At 49.3% G+C, this 21,498-nt stretch overlaps 1 protein-coding gene across 4 annotated transcripts in view; it reads left to right on the forward strand.

The window, feature by feature from the left end:
* The window catches only part of Sh3pxd2a (SH3 and PX domains 2A), a 201,458-nt gene that overhangs the window by 86,720 nt on the left and 93,240 nt on the right, over positions 1-21,498 (forward strand). For all 4 annotated transcript variants that reach the window (XM_069994099.1, XM_069994102.1, XM_069994101.1 and 1 more), the window contains exons 4-5: positions 3,341-3,417; positions 17,093-17,184. In XM_069994099.1, the coding sequence (XP_069850200.1) occupies positions 3,341-3,417; positions 17,093-17,184 (169 nt within the window). The remainder of the gene's footprint in view (positions 1-3,340; positions 3,418-17,092; positions 17,185-21,498) is intronic.

A 21,498-nucleotide genomic window follows, 5' to 3' on the forward strand; every position in this document is an offset into this window, starting at 1 on the left:
CTGGCCCCACCTTCCCAGCCTGGCACTGGCGGCAGGAAGAAGGTCCTGCACTTCATGCCTGGATACTGCCAGGCCTGCTTTCTTTTTGGCCTTAAGGAACAAGTTAAGCCCTGTTCAATCTGTTTTGGTCCTCTGTCATCTGCCTGGCGATGCTTATTGTATGTTGAGGACAGCATCTGCCGGGCTTTGAAGAGAGGCAGCAGCCAGCCCTGCCATAAAGGGGCGGCAGGACATTTACAAGCAGTCTTTAAGGCCCTGTGGTCTGGGCTTCCTTAATGGGGATTTCCCGCACGCGTCCCCCCCCCCCCTTTCCCTTTAACACGGTTTCAGGCTCCACTTTCCAAATGTGGTTTGGATTTCTCACAGAGGAATCGAGGCTGCGGAACTCCTTCCAGGCCCTCCCTGCCCTCACCCCTCTCGGATGACTGTGCCAAAGCCAGAGCAAAGGAAGAAAGTGGCTCCTGAGGCTGTATCGTGGGGAAGGGGGCAGCCTGGGTGGGAAAGCAGCGAGAGCCAACACCTCTGACCTGGCGCCTGAGCCGCAGGCACACCCGCCAAGCCCTGTGGAGGGCCTGGGAGGGGCTTGCAGGGGCATCTGGGACCCATGCCCCTGGGACCAGCCTTTAGGTGGGGGCAGGGAAGGGGCCCTGTTGGGGTCTTGTGTCTTCCATAATTACCCCTTGACTGCTGGTATCATTGACTCTGGGCTTCCTCCAGCACAGAGGAAGGCCCTAAAGGTCCTGCCCAGAGCCACCGCTTTGTTCTGCTGGTCCTGTGACCCCTCACACCTGCTGTTGCTTTGTACCCAGTGTCTCTTCCTCCTGTACGGCTGCACATGAAGTTATCAGGCAGCCAAAACAAAGAAGACCAAGAAACCAGAGATACCAAGTCTGTGACATTATTCCCCAAGAAAAATGGCAGGGCTCTCCTTTTTTTTTTTTTTTTTTTTTGCCAGTCCTGGGGCTTGAAATCAGGGCCTAGGCACAGTCCCTGAGCTTCTTTTGCTCAAGGCTAACACGCTACCACTTGAGCCACAGCGCCACTTCCGGCTTTTTCTATTTATGTGGTAGTAAGGAATGGGACCCAGGACTTCATGCATGCTAGGCAAGCACTCTACTGCTAAGCCACATCCCAGCCCTTTCCATTGTTTTATTTATTTTTTTTGGGGGGGGGTGTCCGGTTGTGGGGCCTGAACTGTCCCTGGGCACTGTCCCTCAGCTCTTCAGCTCAAGGCTAGCGCTCTACCGCTTGAGCCACAGCGCCACTTCCGGCTTTTTTCTTTTTGCTTATGTGGTGCTGAGGAATCGAACCCAGGGCCTCATGCATGCAAGGCAAGCACTGTACCACTGAGCCACCCTCCCAGCCCCCCTTTCCATTGTTTTAATGAATCAGCTTTTATCTCCTTCCTAGAGGAGCACATAGCGGAGCTCTCTGTCTGATGACAGTCTGCACTGTACCATCTATCTGCAGGATGGGAAACACACTCTGACTCCTGGAAGTGTGGGAGGAAACTGAGGCACTAGCAAGTGCATACCGTTGCTGTGTGTCCAACCTGTGCTACGTGAGCAGATGGGAAGAAGGAGCTGCAGACCAAGTGTGCAAAGATACATGGAGAGCCAGTTACACATGACTTTCCTGTACATAGGTGACCTTGCTGGCTTGGGCTGGCTGGTGACCCATCCTGCAGGGATAGGGAAGTCAGTCCCCCTCCATCCCTTTCTGCCTGCTCCAGTCTGCTTCCTAGCACAAGCAGGCCTCCACTTGAAGGAGTCCACTTGGCCAGAAGTGCCCACATCAGTGCCCCCAGGAGCAGCCTTTGGGAACACCTCAGCCTCAGTGAGGGGACCTCACGCTGTATTCTGTCACCTCCTGGAGGTCCCTCGCAGGACTACACTCCAGCTGCCTGTGATCATTCTTCGTGCCCTGCTTTACTCTCCCCTAATCTGGCAATCGCCTTCCACCTATGCCAGATATTAATAATGTCGTCTAGGTGAAGCTCCAGGCTTTTATCTGCTAAGCTTAGCAATTGTGAGAGAAAGAAAGGTCAGGACTGGCTTAGATCAGATCCCCCTGCCCATCCCCAAGCCGATCACTGTGACTCAGATTAATTAGGCTGAGTCTTATGTTTACCTATTGCCAGGGGGTGTGGTTAGCACTACCAGCTCCATAAGGACAAGGAATGGAGAGGCCTTCTCTAGAGGGCAGCAGGGCAGACTGGGACAATAACAAATGTGAGTTATAATTCTCAGTGAGACTTCATCGCCTCCCATGCCAGGCTCCACAGGCCCCACCAATGCCCTAACACACAGCAGAAAGTAGTGAATGACAGTGTTGCGTTATGTTCTAAGAAAAGGAAGATTATTCCTAAGCCCAACCAATCCTTAAGGAAAGGCTCTGTAAAGGGGGCTTTGGCCCTAGACATTGACAGCCATACAAGGACCAATGAATTGAGATTCTCAATTCAGTGCACTGGGCTGAGGCTGTAGCTCAGTAGTAGTGTGCTTGCCTAGCATGCATGAGGCCCTGGGTTCAATACTCAGTACTGTGCGCACGCACGCACGCATGCACCACACACACACACACACACACACACACACACACACACACACACACACACACACACACACACACACACACACACACACACACACACACACACACACACACACACACACACACACACACACACACGAAGTGGCCAAATTGAACTGACTGGAAAAGAAGTACATATTGATCTATTTATCACACTAGGTCTGAGGGATTGGCATCTCCTTCCTGTAGGAGATGTCTCAGCCCTCTGGCAACAGCCTGAATGGCAGCAGTCTGTGTGGACACCGAGGCAGGCTAGGACAGCCAGGATATATCCCTTGGTGTTAGCTTGTGCCTGCCCTGGAAATAGCCACCCACTAAAGTAGGAATAGGAATTCCTGCCTGGCTGGCAGAAATGTATGCTGATTTCCCAAGAAGGGATGGGCCTGCACACAAAACATAGCATGTGGGTTGGGCCGCGCTTGATATTTACTTGTGAGGTCACTGGAGAGCCATGTTCACGTCAGACATTGATCCTGCCAGAGACTCAGACCCAGTGATTTGACCAAGTTATTCATAGACGTCCAAGATGGCAGCCTCCAAGGACAGGCCCTGGGCACTCAGCCTTGGGCACCTCTTATCCCCTGGGAAAGGTGATCTCCTTTCTCTTCTTTTCTTGATTAGGGAGTGGACATAGAAGCAGATGGTGGCCAGCTGAGATGCTGAGAAGATAGAAGGGAGGGGACAGGAGGATCCCTGTAGCTGCCGTAGCCACAATCACAAGGCTCATGAACAAATGTCTCTTTTCTAGGCAAGATTCTCTTCCGGAGAAGCCACATCCGAGACGTGGCTGTGAAGAGACTGAAGCCCATCGATGAGTACTGCCGGGTAAGGATGGGTCTGGGGTGGGGTGAGAGGACAAGGGGAGGAGATGGACCCTCTGCCTGAGGGGCTGGCCCTCTGTGGAGGGAAGCTGCCTGTACAAAGCCTTGCTGAAGCCTGGCATTTTCTACCCCTTGCAGTTGGAGTGGGTGTCTCTCGGGGAGGGGTCCCCCTGGGGCCGGGCCACCCTGTGGGATGCCAGGTCTTCGGGGTCATAGCTCAGGCTTTGCTCCTTTCTGAACATGTGCATGTTTACAAAACACTGGCTTAAATCACTTCCACCAGCTTGGGAGCTCTGCGGGGCCTCCTGCTGAAGGGATTTTGTGTGTGGCATTTTGCTGGGTATTGAAGGACTGTTTCTTTGAGCTCCTTTTGAGCTGGAATTAGTTCTGAGCTAAGTGGCATTGGGAACGCATATCTGTTTAATCACACAAGTCTTGATACATACAAATGTTAATACACACATATGTGTAGAGGTGAATGATGGCCCCTTCCTGCCTTCCCTGTTTCTCTGTTACACACACACACACACACACACACACACACACACACACACACACACACACACACACACACACGAACAGCTAATGTCAAAGAGCAAACAGGAGAGCAAGACCAACAGGTTTGACAGAGCTCTGTTATAAATCATAGTCCATTTGTCTTTCTGCCTTTTTCCTCTTCTTTTGAGGCACTGGGCTTGGAGTGCTGCCTTTATGAATTGATAGCAGTCCAGGACCCTTGCTGTGAGGTTGAGAAGCTGCCCTTCCTTGGCCTTGGCACATGGCCTCTGGGCAAGTTGTCAACTTGGGCAAGTTATTCAACTTCTCTGAGCCCCAGTTTCCACTCCTGTGAAGTAGGAAGGAGAAAGGTCCTCTCTGTAAGGGTGGTGATGGCAATGGAGTGGACACTCGGCAGTACAGTATCCGGCTCAGGAGCATCCAATAGACGTTTTATATATTATTATAAAGCACACACATTTATATTATATAAGTAAATTAAAAAGTATTAATTAAGAACAAATAATGGACTGGAGTATTTCAGTAGTAGAGTGCTTGCATAGAGTGAGTGAAGTCTTGAGTAATTCCTAGCATGAGAGAAAGAGAGAGAGAGAGAGAAAGAGAGAGAGAGAGAGAGAGGGAGGGAGGGAGGGAGGGAGGGAGGGAGGGAGGGAGAGAGAGAAGTGGGGGGGAGAAAGGATTAAAAAATACAAAATCAAACAAAATGGAAATTTAAAAAAAATTTTTTTGTTGGTTGTGGGGCTTTAACTCTGGGCCTGGGCGCTGTCCCTCAGCTCTTCAGCTCAAGGCAAGTGCTCTACCGCTTGAACCACAGCACCACTTCGTGTTTTCTAGTGGTTTATTGCAGATAAGAGTCACATGGACTTTTCTACCTGGGCTGGCTTTGCACCGTGATCCTCAGATCTCAGCCTCCTGAGTAGCTAGGATTACAGGCGTGAGCCACCGGCGCCCAGCTAAAAATGGAAAAAAATTTTTTTTTAATTTTTTATTGTGAAAATACCATACAGAGGGGTTACAATTACTTGGGCAAGGTAATGAGTACATTTTTTATCAAACATTGTTGCCTCCTCCTTTGTTTCCCCCTCCCATCCCTTCCCATGTTCCCCCCTCCACCACTCCCCCACCAGCCAAAGTTGTAAAGTTCGTTTTTCAACATAACGACTTGTACATCTCATTGTTGCAATGGGTCTACCTGTATCCCTAGTTAAATGGTTTGTTTTTGCCCTTCCACTCCACAAATTATACCAACGTCTGAAAGCAGGGGCTATATCGTGGGGGAGGGACATACAAAGCAACATAGAAATCATCTTATAAATATGTTAGAAACAATCGTAAGAAAGAAAAAACATTTGAATCCTTATCTTGGGTTTCATTTCACCTAACATCAACTTATCTGACCTTTTCTGCTTGTCTCAGACATATACTAGTTATTGCAAATAAGGGAAACCATGGGACCTATGTTTCTTTGGGCCTGGCTTACTTCACTTAATGTAATTTTTCCAAATCTTTCCATTTCCTAACAAATGGGGCAATGTCATTCTTTCTGATGGAGGCATAGAATTCCATTGTGTATCTATACCACATTTTCTTGATCCATTTATCTACTGAGGGGCATCTGGGTTGGTTCCACATCTTAGTATGGTAAATAATACTGCAATAAACATAGTTGTGCTAGTAGCTTTAGTATGGTCTTGTTTGTGATCATTTGGGTAAATGCCCAAAAGTGGGATTGCTGGGTCATAGGGGAGCTCTATGTGGAGTCTTTTGAGAAACCTCCATACTGCTTTCCAAAGTCGTTGAACAAGTTTACACCCCCACCAACAATGTAGTAAGGTTCCCTCTGTCCACATCCCCTCCAGCCAGATGCTGGATTTGTTATTAGAGTTATTAGAGTTCTTGATTATAACCATTCTAACTGGGGTGAGGTGGTAGCTCAGTGTGTTTTGATTTGCATTTCTTTTATGGCTAGGGAGGTTGAGCATTTCATCATATGTCTATTGGTCATCCTTCTTTCCTCTTCAGAGAAGTTTCTCTGTAAGTCTTTAGCCCACTTATTTATTGGGCAGTTGTTTCTTTGAGGATTTGTTGTTGGGGGATTTAATTTTTTGAGTTCCAGGTATATTTTAGATATGAGACCCTTGTCCGTTGTATGGCTAGAAGATCTTCTTCCAATCCGTGGGGTTTCTATTGATCTTGCTAGCTATGTCCTTTGCCATGCAGAAGCTCTGAAATTTCATGCAATCCCATTTGTCCATCCTTTCTTTGATTTGTTGTGTTTCTGGGTCTCTATTAAGAAAATTTGGGCCTGTGCCAAGGAGACCTAGGGTTTCTCCTATTCCATCCTGTAATGTTTTCAGAGTGTCTGCTTTGACTCTGAGGTCTTTGATCCATTTGGAGTTGGTTCTGGTGCAGGGTGATGTAAAGGATCTAGCTTTAGTTTTCTACAAGTGATTAACCAGTTTTGCCAGCACCATTAACTGAATAGGCTGTCTTTCTTTCAATCTATTTTTTTTTTTAGCTCCCTTATCGAAGATTAGATGGCTATATGTCTGTGGGTTCATTTCTGGATTTTAATTTTATTCCATTGGTCCTGAGGTCTGTTCTTGTGCCAGTACCAAGCTGTTTTGATTACTATGGCTTTGTAGTAGAGTTTGAAATTTGGTATTGATATTCCTCCAGCACTGTTCTTTCTGTTAAGGATCATTTTTGCTATTCGGGGTCTTTTATTGTTCCATATGAATTTTTGGATTGCTTCTTCCATTGGAAATTTTTTTAAAGGATGAAATAACTTAATGTTTTATTCTTTTTAAAATTTTTAAAAAGGTTTTATTTTTCAAGCCAGTGACTTTTAGAGTAATATAATTTTGTAGTTAAGTCAGATTTGGTGGTGCATGCCTGTAACTCCAGCACTTGAGAGGCAGAAGCAATAGGATCAAGGTCAGCCTGGGCTATATAGTGAGTTCAAGGCTGGCCTGAGCTATATAGTAAGTCCCTGTCTCAGAAAAACCAAGAACCCTGGATACAGTACCCACTGCCCTGGGGTCCATCCCTATCACCAAAAAGTTGTTTTGTAGTTTAAAAACTTGCTTCTAATTAAACAAAACTAACTGTGGACTCTGACTCAAGAATATTTTACCCAGGGGCCATGGCTCATATCTGTAATCCTAGCTACTAGGGAGGCTGAGATCTGAGGATTGTGGTTTGAAGCCAGCCTGGGCAGGAAAGTTTATGAGACTCTTATCTCCAGTTAACCAGCCAAAAAGCTGGAAGTGGAGCTGTGGCTCAAGTGGTGGAGTGCTAGCCTTGAGCAAACAAGCTAAGGGATGGTACCTAGGCCCTGAGTTTAAGGCCCAGGACTGGCATGTTTGCATGTAACCTCCCTCCCTCCTCCCCCAACTTATGCGCAAGCACACACACACAGAATCTTATAATTCTGAGTCATTATTCTTAGCCATAAAAGTGGTTCCATCAGAACTGACTTGTTAAATTAAGTGGCATTCTTAAGCCTCTGGGAAGACAAGCTCTCCCATTTGCCTCCCATTAAACCCAAGTTTGAATTTTATGTAGGTTATGCTTGGGTCACATGCCTTGTTCTAAAAGGATGCCCCAATGAAGAATTGGATGAATTGCCCTGAGCCAGATGCCCCTCTTCTTAGATCAATATTCACTTTTCTCTTAAAAGCCACTCACTGTTTCTATCTAGTTAAACTGATGGCTGCAGCCTGGGCTTTTATTCCTTTCTCTCAAGAAGTTAAGTAGACGGCAAAGCTAATGGTAGGGGAGGCAGAGGGCAGGGGTTTCCAGCTGGGATTTATGACACAAATCAGCCTGGTCCGGAGCTGGGGAGCCCAGAGCATCTGCAGTGACTGGGGAAAAAGCATCTCCCTCACTGGGCAGAGAGGAAACTGATAGTGTCTTATCTGGAACTCCTGCTTTGAACAGGACTCCCGCCTCAGGGGCTCTGGGGCTCCTGTGCATGCTGCTGCTTGGCTGGGCCTCCTAACTTGATTATACGGGTGGGAGATGCATGGGGGGGGGGGGCTAGCCACCAGACAGCCATCTGTGGGACAGGCATTTACTCTGAGAATGAGGCAGTCGGGGCTGTACACACTTGCGACGGACCAGCTCGGCCGGAGCACTGGGACCGACGGGACAGGGATCTCGGGATAGGTGGGCAAAGGAGTCGGCGAAGTGACAAACAGACACAGACTCAAAAGAGTTGCATCTGAGTGTATCTTTATTGAGGAGAATTAACATTTTTATACAGTGTGTGATTGTGACATAGATTCTTTGTTTATTTAAGCACGTAATCAATTTTTTAAAAGGCAAAGCATTGATGAATTACATGAAAATTAATGACTATCCCACCAACTGTTTAAGCTAAGTGGTGCGAAACAAGTCTAGCATATTGTTTAATAGAATACGTCATCTATTCAGCCTTTTTTATGTTTAATAATTAACAAACCTAAGACAGGGCTGTACTTACATTATACTCTTTTTAATTTTATCCAACTAATTTCATCTTTATAAGCTCCTGTATAAGGAAATGGTTCTTGGTTGGTACAGGAAATATGTTACTAACTTTATATTTTGTGTGAAAACACCATCTATTCCCTATAATGTAAGTTGGACTAAACTTAATCATAACTGTTGGGAGAATCTTTCTTTTTCTTTTATAATCAGAGGTCCCTTCTTTTTAGAACTCTCTAAACTACTGGGATAACTCTTTCTAACTTAGTTTAGTTTATTGATTTTGTCTATTAGACATATCTAGAAATTTTAAGTCTTTATATTTACTATTCATGAGCTGTAAAACCGCTTGTGAAGTTGTAGGAGTTTCTGGAGGCAACGTCACATCAGATGATAGATTGATTGGGGGATTGCCCACATTTAATCTTTGGCCTTAGTCTTTATTACTTTAGAGAAGCCATCTCTATTGGACTGGAAAAATACAACATGCTCTGTTCACGGATCAATGGAAAAATAGCCAAAATGAGAATAAAGACAACGAATGTACAGCCAAGAAGAATATAGTAAGAATAAAGGTAGAGGCTATAAAGGTGCAGCCAAGTGTATGGGAAGCCTTGAACCAACATCCCCTTCCTGGGGGCATGCTTCCTTGAAGCTCTTTGTCCAACACAATCTCTCACGCAGACTCCGCAGAAGGTGGGGTGGCACCCACTGGTCACAGAAAGATGTCCACTCAGCTGGAAATACCAGGAACCACTGGAAGTGAAGAAACTTAAGTGTTTGACCTTGTTTCTCTGGCCAGAGACTATTCATTGAACTTGCAGTCCCTTATTTTGTTGTCGAGGTCAAATCAGAAGCCATCTGTCCACCACAGGCAGCTTTATGGAAGTGCTCCGCCCACCTGCGCTGGCTTCTCTTTGCTGAACCCAGCTAAGGACTCCTTGCAGACACATCTTCATGGCTGCTTTGCCTGCTGTGATCTCTGCTCCTTTCCAAATGCTTGCTTCGGCAGCTTCCTCTCCATTGTGCCTCTCGGACTGGGTTCCCATAGTGGTTGGATACTGAGCTGCTTGTTAGAGGAGGAAACAAGAGTTGTTGTATACAATGGCAGGCCTGAGTTGGCCTGGAGGCAGGACAGACGCTCTCCCAGGTGGGACTTGTCAGGGCACAGGGCAGGCATCCTGCCACTGGGCCCTGGGTCACTGTGGTGAGCAGCAGTCACACTGGAACTTCTCTTTCTCAGAGAACAACGGGTTAATTCTGACCAGATTGTCTTTTTTAGGGAATCCAGTTCTCCACCAACTCCTGGGGGATGCCTGGGGCTTGAGTCTATGCCAGGCTCCACTCCTGTCCAGAACCTTTCATTACAAATGTTTCAACCAAGTGTACGTGGCGTGGCACACACTGACCTTTAATTCTGCTGAACTAGAAAGCTGGGATCTGTGCTCTGATTGTCTGAGAAACCCACTGATCTTGGAAGGGTCAATGGGGATAAGGCAGCAGCGGTGGTCACTGCCACCCAAAACACAGCTCTGTGTGTGGGGGGGCAGGGGGTGTTGTATTCCCATCCCTGTCCAATGTCTGACCATTCAGCATCACTCCCTACCAGCCAACTTTTACAGCCAGGTCCATGTGCTGCCTGTTCCATGGCCAGACATTGTGCTTGGATGTACATTGCTCAGAGCCTCTAGGGTCTTTATAGTTCCTTTTATACCCAGCTGGGCTGGGCCTGCCAGTCTCTTCTCCCCTCAGACCTATGGGACAGTGTGAGGTTGGGTGGGAGGTTCAAGTGCACCTTGAATTGCGAGGCTGGCTCTTTACTCAGATGTGGAAAGCTTGACCATGACCTGGATCCCCTGGGGGATCCAGCCCTGGATGGCTAGCCCACATTTTGTGCAGTGACACAGTGACAGCTCAGATCTCACTGTTCATCTTATACATGGGTATGGAGCTGATTTGGAGATCACCATGGAACAGTTACTAAGTACCACCTACGCAATTGTTTTGTGTGACATTTGGGGGCCAGGTGTTTATCGAGAGGGGCTCCGAAGGCATTTCTTCAACTGTACATCAATTTAATGAGCAACCGGATCATGTGGTTATGATCTAATGATTCTGGGGCCTCAATAAGTTGGAGACTGATCGAACTAGTGAGCATGAGCTGTACTGTGGGAGCTAGACTCACGATTTCATATGTGGCTCCATTTATTCTGTTCCTGGACAGTGGGAGAAATATGTGTTTGTCTAGTAGGTGGTGAGTGTGTGTGTGTGTGTGTGTGTGTGTGTGTGTGTGTGTGTGTGTGTGTGTGTGTGTGTGTGTGTGTGTGTGTGTAAGAGACAGACAGACAGGCAGACAGACAGAGAATGTGCTAGCATGATCAACTCAACTGTGGCATGTTTAAGGCATTTATTCACAAGTCTGTTTCCTGGCCTGTGTGACTAGACAGATCTAGCTGCCCTCGTGGCTGAGCTTGTTTGAATTCTTTTTTTGGAGGTGAGGAGTTCAGCAGTCAGACCTAGAGGCATGAAGTCTGAGCACACCCAGAGGCCAGCACACCTCCGGCATTCTCTTGGACTTGCTCACTTTTTTTTTATTTTTGAGGTACTAGGGTTTAATCTCAGGATTTATAATACTTCCTAGTCAGGTACTCCACAGAATGAGTCACACCCCAGGCCCTGCTTGGGTTTTGAGATAGGGTCTGGCTAATTTCTCTCCCACCCCCAGGCTCATCTTCACACTGATCTTTCTAGCTCTTCCTCTAGATTAGCTGAGAATCTAGGTAGGAAACACCAGCTCAATCACTATTATCTCCGTGTCCCAGACTGGAAACTAAGGCTTTAAACGTGGCGGAGATGACTGGTCCCAAGTATTCTGTATCTTACCGTGAATTTTTCCATAGATTCTCCCCTTAGGGGGAATGATGTTTGTCCTGTGGTCCTCTTTCTGTGGATGAACCTTGGGCTGGACGTGTGGTGCTAAATGAGGGAGACTGAGGCAAGGAAAGTCTGACCATTCTTGTGCTTGGAAGAGCCTGGTAGAAACTAGTAGAATCACTCCATTTCCTGGCAGACCCAAGAATGGGGTTTCCAGACTTTCTTAGCAAGAAAGCTGCCGGCATACCTGTTCTTAGAGGCCCTAGGGGAGGCCTAGCCCCAGCTGAGTGCTGAGCCTCTCAGCCTGGTCCTCTGGGCTGCCTGCTAGTGCTGCTTGGGTCTCTCCACAGCATCCTGTAGTCTAGTCAGCCTGTTTGCAAAGCAACTAGGAATGCAGTTAGCTCACAGCGACCTCCTGGGAGAGACCTTGTAGTTGTACTCCTGGTGAAGCTGAACCCCCATTGTCCTGTTGCTCCCCCCCCCCCCCCACGCCACCTCCTGCACCATGAGAGCTCCCTGCAAACCTCTGCTCTGTGGGCCAGACACTTCTATCCCAAACCAGGAATTCCTCAAGGCATCCTGTTATCTTCCTATGGTCATTAGTAAGCAGAAAGCTGGCCCCAAGGGGGGGCGGTGTCTAGCCAGAGTCTGCTGATAAGATAGATCACTAGGAGGAAATTACTTCAAGAGGTTGACCTGTTCTCTCTGCCCCAGCATCTTAGGGTCCCTAGGAAATGGCTTCAGCTGCCACAGGAGTTAGACACTATTAACATTAAACCAGAGCTACTATTCGGTCCTTCACATACTGTGTTGTATACAAGTTCCTCAGCCCCACAGCTTTTCTTGGGAAGAACAGCCTGGCAGGTTGGAGGTAATGGCTAGGAGCTGGGGTGTGGACACAGAGGGAGGTGAAGCAGGCTGGACTCCAGCTCCCCGCCGGCACTAGTGTGTCCAACCACCTGGGAGTGCTGGGAGTGGTGGGCTTGGTGGCAGGGTAAGGTTGCACGAGCATCTGATGAGTAGCTGTAGCTCCTCCCATGCCCTGTGCCACGTGTATCTCCACAGACCGATCTCACTCCTCTGTCTGCCTGGAGGGCTCGGATACACCCCATGGCCAAACCTGGGGGGAGGGGCAGGAGCTGGCGATCCCTGGCAGTCTAGCCACATCTGTAGTGGTACTTGGACCACTTGGTACACCCCCTGCCCACAGCCCTCCCCAGCCTCTGTACCTTCCCATCACAGGCTAGCCAGGCCGGAAGGAGGGTATAAAACACCTCAGGGACCGTGCTGAGGGGACGAGGCCAGGCCCACGTAGCCCTCACTTGAGTCAAGCTCTGTAGAAAGACTGTTACTCTTGGCGTTGATGGGTGGATCGGAAAGATGGGCTCAGTGGCGATGGCACCATTGGCAGGCTTAAGGCCATGATCCCTAGAGACCATGGAGCTGGAAGGACCTCACCTGGGCTCACCCAGCCCTGTGCCCTGGACTGTCACGGGGCTGCTCCAGCCTGGCAGTCTGACCTGTAAGGAAGGCTGGACACAGTAGAGCAGCAGATTGCACAGATAAGGGCTCCAGGCTCCCTCAGATCCTGCCACGTACTGGTGGTATGGCCTTGGGGAATGACTTAACCTCTCTGGGCTTTTGTTTCCTCTGTAAACTTTGACTCACAGTCCCAAAGGTCTCTTAGAGTTGCTGTTTACACCAGTCAGTTCCCCAGCAAAGTTCCTGCAGGACTTCTCAGAGGCTTTGCCATGCCAGTGGGCATGGTGGTCCCCAAGGCCAGCTGGGCTGGGGGGAGGGGGAGTCTTCCAGCATCATTTCACATGTACCCATAGAAGTCACTTTTCCTTATCATGCAGTTGTTCCATAAGATAGTCTTTGAAATTCCAGGGTTAGGCTATTTGATCCTGAAAGAATCAATAGCCAGAGAGGCAAAGTGAGCTACCCAGGGCACACAGCAACTACATAACTGCAGAACTGGAGCTGGGGTGGGGGTGTCTTCTGAGGCCCATTCTGGTGCTTTTCTACTGTGCACCACCAGTTTCACTTAAAAAAAATGATGGCTAACTGGAGGTATGGCTCAAGTGGCAGAGCACCTGCCTAGCAAACCCTTGTACCAAAAACAACAACAAAAAAGATGATGACAATAAGGTTATAACAGTGAACAAGGACAGCATTTACTTGGGAACCATGCTGGCTCCTTGTACCCATCTTAACAGGCAGTGGTTAGCATGTCACATTCAATCTACAGAACCGAGAGAGGGCAGGCAATACATCCAGTATCACACAGCCTGTGAACCGTAGTGCCAGAACTCAAACCCAAGTCACATGCACCATGTGTGTCTCTTTGCTGATCTGAGACCTGGGCCCAATGCCACCCCCAACACTACCCGATATCTGGCCCCTACCCTGCCATCCTCGGCACTGGGCTTGGGGTTTCCCAGCTCTGGCAATTACTGTGGTCCCAACCCAGAAACAGACAGCTCAACACCAGCTTCTCCTGCCAAGTGGTTTTGGCCAGAACGGGGTCTGGCGGCAGCTCTGAAGGCATTGGCGCTGGGCTGGGAGCCTCTTGTCAGCCTGCAATCAGGAGCCTCCCCGTGCTCCCTGCGGGCTCCCTATTAAGTAAAGATGCTGCCACGAAAGGCCTCTTTGTCTGAGGCCCTCATAGCCCACGCGTCCTCTGCCCCCACGCTGCTCTCTGTCAGCATGAAGAGCCCCTCTGTTCACTGTGGTGCTGGGGTTTGTGCCCAGCGTAGGGATAGCGCTGAGCTGGGAGGCGCAGGCACGGAGGGCCAGCTGAAACTTGCCCTGTTCCTTCTGCGCTGCAGAGAGATCACCAGACAGGCAGCGACTGCATGCGGCCTTGCCCTGCCTCCGGCCATCCCCAGCAACCCTTGGCTTTCCTTCCAGGGATCCCTAGCGTTGCCCCCATCTACTTCTCTATCTCCCTATCTGCCGGCTGTCTCTCTGCCTCTTTCCCTCAGTTTTTCTTTTCCCCTTCCTTCTGCCCTTCCAGCAGGAGGAAACAGCATATTCTATGTATATTAGATGCCGTTGGGTAGCCTTTGGGGGCTTAGTCCTACCCCTAGCCTAACCCTACAGCTTGGGCTCCGCCATCCCAACCATGTCCTGAGCACAGGCTTGGATTTGCCACTTACCTATGTATGGCTTCACCCCACCCCACCACCTCAGTGTCCTCATCCCAAGTGGAGGCAGAGGTCTCTGCCCCCACGATGAAATGGGGTGACTCATCATTCGACACACACTGTCAAGGGCATGTCATGTCTTCCTGATTCCTTGTAGCAGCAGTGCCCAGGCTTCACCATTGTAGGATGATTGCAGGGGTTGGGGCCTGGCACAGGGCAGTACCTGGCAGGGGAGTACTAGCTCACATCATGTTCACTTTCCTTTTCTATTTCCTGGTTGCCCATGGAGGTATTGATGACCCATGGCAATCCATAGTTGGGACTTGCAGAGTGCTCTGGTCTTGTCACATCTTGTTCCATCTTGCCTGGGTGTGGGTTTGGCCTGGAGAAGAGTCTCCTGGTAGGATGCCTACTGCTAGGTGATAGACTCAAATTGTTTTTCTCTCCCCCGGTTCTGTAATGTTGCCTGGGTAGCGTGTGTGTGTTTTCCTTTGGCCTCATTATCATATCCCACTGTGATTGGATATTGGCCTTCTGGATACCAAAGCTCTATTTGTTTATCCATTACTCACCCATTCATTCATTCATTCATTCATTCATTCAACAATATTAGTTGAATGCCTGCTTTGTGCAGGGCACTCTGCTAGAATCTGTGGACATAATCAACAGAAGGGACTAAAGTTTCTGTCTGTGTGCACTTGTGTTCCTGTGGTCTTTCTACTTTTCCACCAGTGGGCCAGGGCAGGCCATGTGGCCTCTGAGCCCTCATGTGTAACACAGGGGTGGGAGTCCTGCCCACATAGGACCACCGTGAGGGTTTCCAGTGATACAGGGAGGACTTGTGCTTGGCAGACAGCCGCTAGGTTATTGTTCTGAAGCAGGGCCTGGCGTAGGGAGGCACTGGCATATGACAAGGTCCCATTTTATGGACCAGGAGTCTTTATCAGCATCTCATACTCCCTGTTCCTTGACTCCTCTAGTCCCAGGATTCTTTCTATTTTCTGGCTCTAACTCTAGCTTCTTTTGTCCTTATCCCTCAGCTCTGTTTTGATAGTGACCTCTCCTGTCTGTTCGGCCCAAGTGATCCTTCTATGCTCCAGTATTTTTCCCAGTACCTTCCTAGGGAGGGGCCTAGGAAGCAGGACCATACCTGGCCTCACTCCACTCCTCTTCCTCCCCCTCTCTTTGGATTGGATCAGGTCCAGTTCGAATCAGGTGCAGTCCCTGGCTGTGAGGCATGAAGTACCGGCTGCAGCACCAGCTCTCACCATTACCGTGCTCTATTCCCCCGTGGATGGCAGGCCCGTGCTGGCCACTTCCTGCCTTCACTCATGCTTGTTTCACTCCTCTCTGCTGTCCAAACCCTGCAACACTGCTAGCCTCGTTTCTGTCCACCTTCCCAAGAAGCCTTCCCACGCATATCAGCTGACGCCCTTCCTCCATGTGTCCTCAGCTCAGCCCAGTGAGGCCCTATTAGGTTAGGTGCCTGCCCACTTTGCTGTGTGCACCCCCACCACACCAGTTTCATACAGCTCCTGCAGCGACCCACCCCCACCTTGACTAATTGTGGTCTTTCCCATCCTCAAGGCCCAGGTTCAAAGATTCCCTCCCACCTCCATCCTCTTAGGGCTCAGCAGACTCCATCCCAGCATCGTGAAGTCCTTGGTAGCAGTTTTCCGCTTGTCATGAAATAATTAATTGTGCAGTCAATGTCTAGGGAATGTGACTATGGCCCAGCTAGATTGTGGCAGGTGGGAGAGCGGGACCCCAATTGTTAGATTGTGGATCCTGGACCTTTTCTGTGGACCCAGAGAATTCCTTCAGGTTTCACACCTAGGAGGGTTCAATGGTTATGTTTGTGGCTTGGTTGGCTGGTTTATCAACTGGTTGGTTAACTGTTGGTTGAAATTACTGGTTGAATAGCTGTCTGATTGGTAAGTTGGCTAATTAGTTGACTGGCTGTTTTTGTTTTTTAATTGATATGGGTGGATGGGTAGATGAGTGAATGGGAAAATTATTTAATTTGTTGGCTGGTTAACTTATTAATGAGTTGTCAGTGGGTGAGTGGGTGGTGGATTGTTTTTTATACAGGTTTTTTTTTTCTTTTTGGTGCCAGTCCTGGGGCTTGAACTCAGAGCCTGGGCACTGTCTCTGAGCTTCTTTTGCTCAAGACTAGTACTCTACCACTTGAGCCATAGCACTACCTCCAGCTTTGTCTGTTGATGTGGTGCTGAGGCCTCAAACCCAGAGCTTCATGAATGCTAGGCAAGCATGCTACCACTAAGCCACATTCACAGCCCCTGGACTGTGTTTATTATTATTATTACTTATTTTTTAAATATTTATTTATTTATTGCCAGTCTTGGGGCTTGAACTCAGGGCCTAGGCTCTGTCCCTGAGCTTCTCTGTGCTCAAGGCTGGCACTCTACCACTTGAGCCACAGCACCACTTCTGGCTTTTTCTGTTTATGTGGTACTGAGGAATCGAACCCAGGGCCTTGTGCATGCAAGGCAAGCCCTCTACCACTGAGCCACCTTCCCAGCTTGGACTGTGTTTTTTATGGCACCATCCTTGAGCCTCTCCATCTCCATTGGTTGAGTTGACCCTGTTTGGGTTTTCCTGTTACCAGGTTCATTGCACCTAATATCCTTTCTTCCTGTCTGTCCATAGGCACTTGTCCGGCTACCGCCCCACATTTCACAATGTGATGAAGTCTTTCGGTTCTTTGAGACCCGACCTGAGGATGTCAACCCCCCAAAAGAGTGAGTAGTAGCTTGGTCCTCTCCCGGATGCTTAGGAAGTAGGGGCTAGAGCGGAGGCCGGCTGGGGAGGCCCAGGAAGGGGGAGCTCAGTGGAGGGAAGGCTAACAGGGTCAGCCAGCGTCTGGCTCTTGGTTTCCTCGATTACCTAGCAAATGAGGGTGAATCTGCATTTGGGGAGCAGGTTGTTCGGCAAACGCTTCCTAGATCATGGGCTGTAATGGAGCAGATGAGATAACAAAAAGCATAAAGGTCCTGCCATGTAGCCATCACTGTACATTAGTAGTCATTGCTATTAATTCAGATCTCTCCCAGCGGTAGGCCTGGGTCTTTTTCTTGAGGTACTGCTGGTTATCTGTGCCGGTTTACCTCTGCTGTGGCAAGAGGTGGCCCTGAGAACAGGAATTCTTCCAGCCCTGAGGCAGACCTGAGGCGCCCAGGCCATGGTGTGGGTTGTGATGTACAGAGAGGTCAGAAGGGTTTTTTTCTCCCCTGGCCCTGGCCACACTGCCTCTCAGAGTTCCACCCCAGAGTGCCTGCTGTGATAGAACCCAGGCCCCGAATGTGACCTTCAGCTGACAGCCTGACGTCCATCAGCCAAGTGCCTGCTCCTCCCTCCAGGGTCTGCTTGCACCTTCCCAGGCCACTGAGCCCATCCCCTCCCTCGGTCCTGAAACATAAACACGGGATCGGGTAACAGCATATTTTGACTCTGGGGCGCTGTGGAGTGGCTTATCAAATTATCAGAGCCTGCGGATTTAATTGGAATTCTCCAGATAACCCCGGCCTCTTTCAAGTGTGCTGCTGCAGGGGCTCTGGAGAATTCATGGGGCTGGGGTGGGGGAGGGCTGCCTTCCTTTCTCACCTTACAGGGAGGGCAAGGTCTGGACAGCCCAGATGTGGGGGCAATGGGTAGCAGCCTTTTTTTTAAGCTTTGATCCCTTTGTTGACTTCAGTGGGACGGAGAGGGGTGCCGTCAACAGTAGCCAGCACTTGCTCTTCCAGACCATTGGCCCAGTGCAGAAAAAGCGTTCACCACAGACACCTCTGATGTGCCTGCCTGGGGCAGACACAGTGGTTGTACATCCTCATGCCTCCTTCCCGCCTCACCTCACCCTGGAAGGATGTTCGGGGAGCCCTTGCTCATGCCCCAAACCCTGGCATTCTTGTAGATTAGTTCTTTGCTTCTCGTGCCTCTTTCTAGTGTTTTCTCAAATAGCTTTTCAGTGAGAGGCTAGCCCCACTCTTCCTACTTCAGCATGCCAAGGCACTTACTCTCCCCATCCTGTTTCCTCTTTCCTCCGTCACTTGTGACCTGGCCACCGACTCCTATGATTACAATGTGGCTGTCCCCAAAGCTCACATGTTGGAACCTAGGCAGCAGAATGAAGAAGTGGTGGGACCTTTGGAAAGTAATCGAGTCAGGAGGTCTCTGCCCTTGTATAAAAGGCTCAAGAGAAACCCCTGGGCCTCCCTGCCATGTGAGGACACAGCTAGAAAATGTCATGTCTACAATGAAACCAAACCTACTGGTGCCTTCATTCTGGACTTTCTAGCTTCTAGAACAGTGAGCAAGAAATCTCTATTGTTACTAAGTCACAGAGGGTAAGACATTTTGTTATAGTAGCCCCAGCAGACTGATACTTACTCCATCTGCTGGAGTGTCAAGCTCCAGGAGAATAGGAACTTGAATTGTTCTGATCTCTACTGAAGCACCCAGGGCCCAGGACAGGGCCTGGTCCACTCAGGGGATATTTGACCAGTGAGTGGTTGATGTCATTCTGTCTTCAGGATAGTCATGGAAGGTGTAACTATGACATGGTTTTCTTAGGAGAGTAAGACTCAGAGAATGAAGTAGCTCACTCATTCAGCAAGTGGAATGGCCAGGACATAAATCCTAATGGGTTGGTTTCCAGATGGGCTTTTTACCACAATTCTAGTCTCTCAGTTTGTGCCCCCTTAAAGTTCTATCCTCAGCCAGAGCAGGTTGAGCTCAAACTCAGTCCCTTTGTCATTTGTTTTCCTTTTGGGGATGGTATGTGTTTTAGTCTTTCTGAGCTGCTGTAACAGAATACTATAGCTTGGGTGGCCTATAAACCAGAGAAGTCTGTTTCTCACAGTTTTGGAGGCTAGAAGTCCTAGATCAGGATTCCTGTAAATTCAGTGTCTCATAGGGACCTGCTTCCTTCATCCATGGCCATCTTTACACTCTACCCTTCCATGGTGGGAGGGCAGAAAAACTCCCTGGGGTCTTTTAATTGCTTGGCTCCATCCAAGATCTGGAGTTCTCAACCTCCTAGGCAGAGGCCACTGCCACTTAGTGCGTCTCTCCGTGCTCCTGGTTGACCCCTCTCTGCTCTGGGCCCAGGCCTGTCTCCTCAGTCCATTTCTTCCTCAGCTCAAACCAGCCGAGATCCTGATTAAATTCTTGAAATTGCACTAGAAGAACAGAGCCCTGCTTAAACTGGCTTTTGTTCTCAGCCCCTGGACTACAGGCCACCCTGTGTTGGGGCCTAAAACAATGCCCCAGTGTTCAGAGGGGTAAAGGGGGAGAGGTGGGGGGCCCTGACCAGAGAAGAGCCATCCCTGTCCCCCCCCACCTGTCTAGAGGGCCACCCTGCCCCCCCAGCCAGGGGGGTTGAGACCTGTTGGAACTGCTCCTGCCTCACCTGCTCCTCCCTGAGCATTCCAGCCCACCTGTCCTTGGGACCCAGGACAGGCAGGGAGGGGGCTGTCCTAGGGGGAGGCCAAAATGGAGTTTGGGGCCAGGCTGCACTGATTGAATCAGGTGGTCACCAAGGGGCTAACCTGGAAGATGAGAGAGAATGAGGCTTGGCGGGAAGGAGATCCAGGGCAGACCAAGGGCAGCTTTTTGTGCCCAGGACAGGAATGTGTTCATCCCATAGACAGCTTCAGCCTTCCTCCCACTCCCATTGTTCGAGCATGTTAAAGCATGGCGTCCTTGATTGTTTTCCCAGGGAACAGTGTCAGGAAGAGAGGAGGGTCTGCCAGTCCAGCCTGGGTCCGGCAGGTGATGGTGATTTCAGAGCTGGTTACACTTGAGGGTTTGGAGTGGTGACTCCAAATGTCCCCAAGTTCCTTGGGCCCCTGGAATTCTGGGTCTGATCTGCTGAGAAGGCAGTTCAGCCTTTTGGCTTGTGGCTGACCTCTGACATCTTGGGTTAGAGTCTCCGTTGTCCCAGTGGCCAGCAGCACACTGTTGGTTCCTCGGAACCAACATTGCCTTTCCTCTCCTGTGTCATACATAGCTCCAGCCGTGAGTGTCATGGGTTGATGGGTAAGCATATGGCAGATACTGACAGAGGTAGAGGTGTTTCCCCCTACACCTCCTCTTCCTAGAAGGCAAAAGGAAGGTTGTAGGGAGAACCCTGGAGTCCCTGCTGTGGATTCCTTCATTCTCGAGTATTTATTGAGCATCTACTGTGTGTCAGGGACTGCACAGGACAATGAATTCAAGACCCAACATTACCATTAGGCTGAGCATTTTAATCTGATCCCAACTACTCAAGAAAAAGATCACAGGTTTAAGGGCCGGCTGAGCAACAAAGTGAGATCTGGCTTATGACCAGAATCCTAGCTACTCAGTGTGGTGTCTTATGACCAGAATCCTCAGAATACTCAGGAGACTGAGGTCAGGGGGATCATGGCTGGAGGTCAGCTGAGGCATAACGTTCACAAGACCAAAGTGAAGCATGGTGATTCCTACCTGTCATTCCAGCTACATCAGAAGTATAAATAGGAAGATCATGGTTCTGGCAGATTCTAGCACAAGTGAGACTCTATTTTTTAAAAATATAATTTTGAGCTGGATGTCAGCGGCTCACACCTGTAATCCTAACTACTCAGGAGGCTGAGATCTGAGGATCACAGTTCAAAGCCAGCCCAGGCAGGAAAGTCCGTGAAACTCTTATCTTCAATAAACTACCAGAAAACCAGAAGTGGCCCTGTGGTTCAAGTGGTAGAGCACTGGCCTTGAGCTGAAGAGCTGAGGAACAGTGCCCAGGCCCAGAGTTCAAGCGCCTCTCTCTCTCTCTCTCCCCCGCCTCTCTCTCTATGTGTGTGTATGTGTGTGTGTGTATACATACACACATACACACACATATATAATTTTGTTATTATTAAGGTGTCATACAGAGGGCTGGGTATATGGCTCAGTAGTTGAACACTTGCATAGCAAGTCTGAGACCCTGAGTTCAAACCTCAATGTCACTGGAAAAGAGAGATAGTTGGGAGAGGGGAGGGCGGGCACAGGAGATGGAGACATAGTTTCATTATATTGCTCAGGTCCCACCTCTG

This window comes from Dipodomys merriami, unplaced genomic scaffold (assembly GCF_024711535.1).
Source record: "Dipodomys merriami isolate MVZ:Mamm:240054 unplaced genomic scaffold, mDipMer1.0.p SCAF_102, whole genome shotgun sequence".
Taxonomy (NCBI): Eukaryota; Metazoa; Chordata; class Mammalia; order Rodentia; family Heteromyidae; genus Dipodomys; species Dipodomys merriami.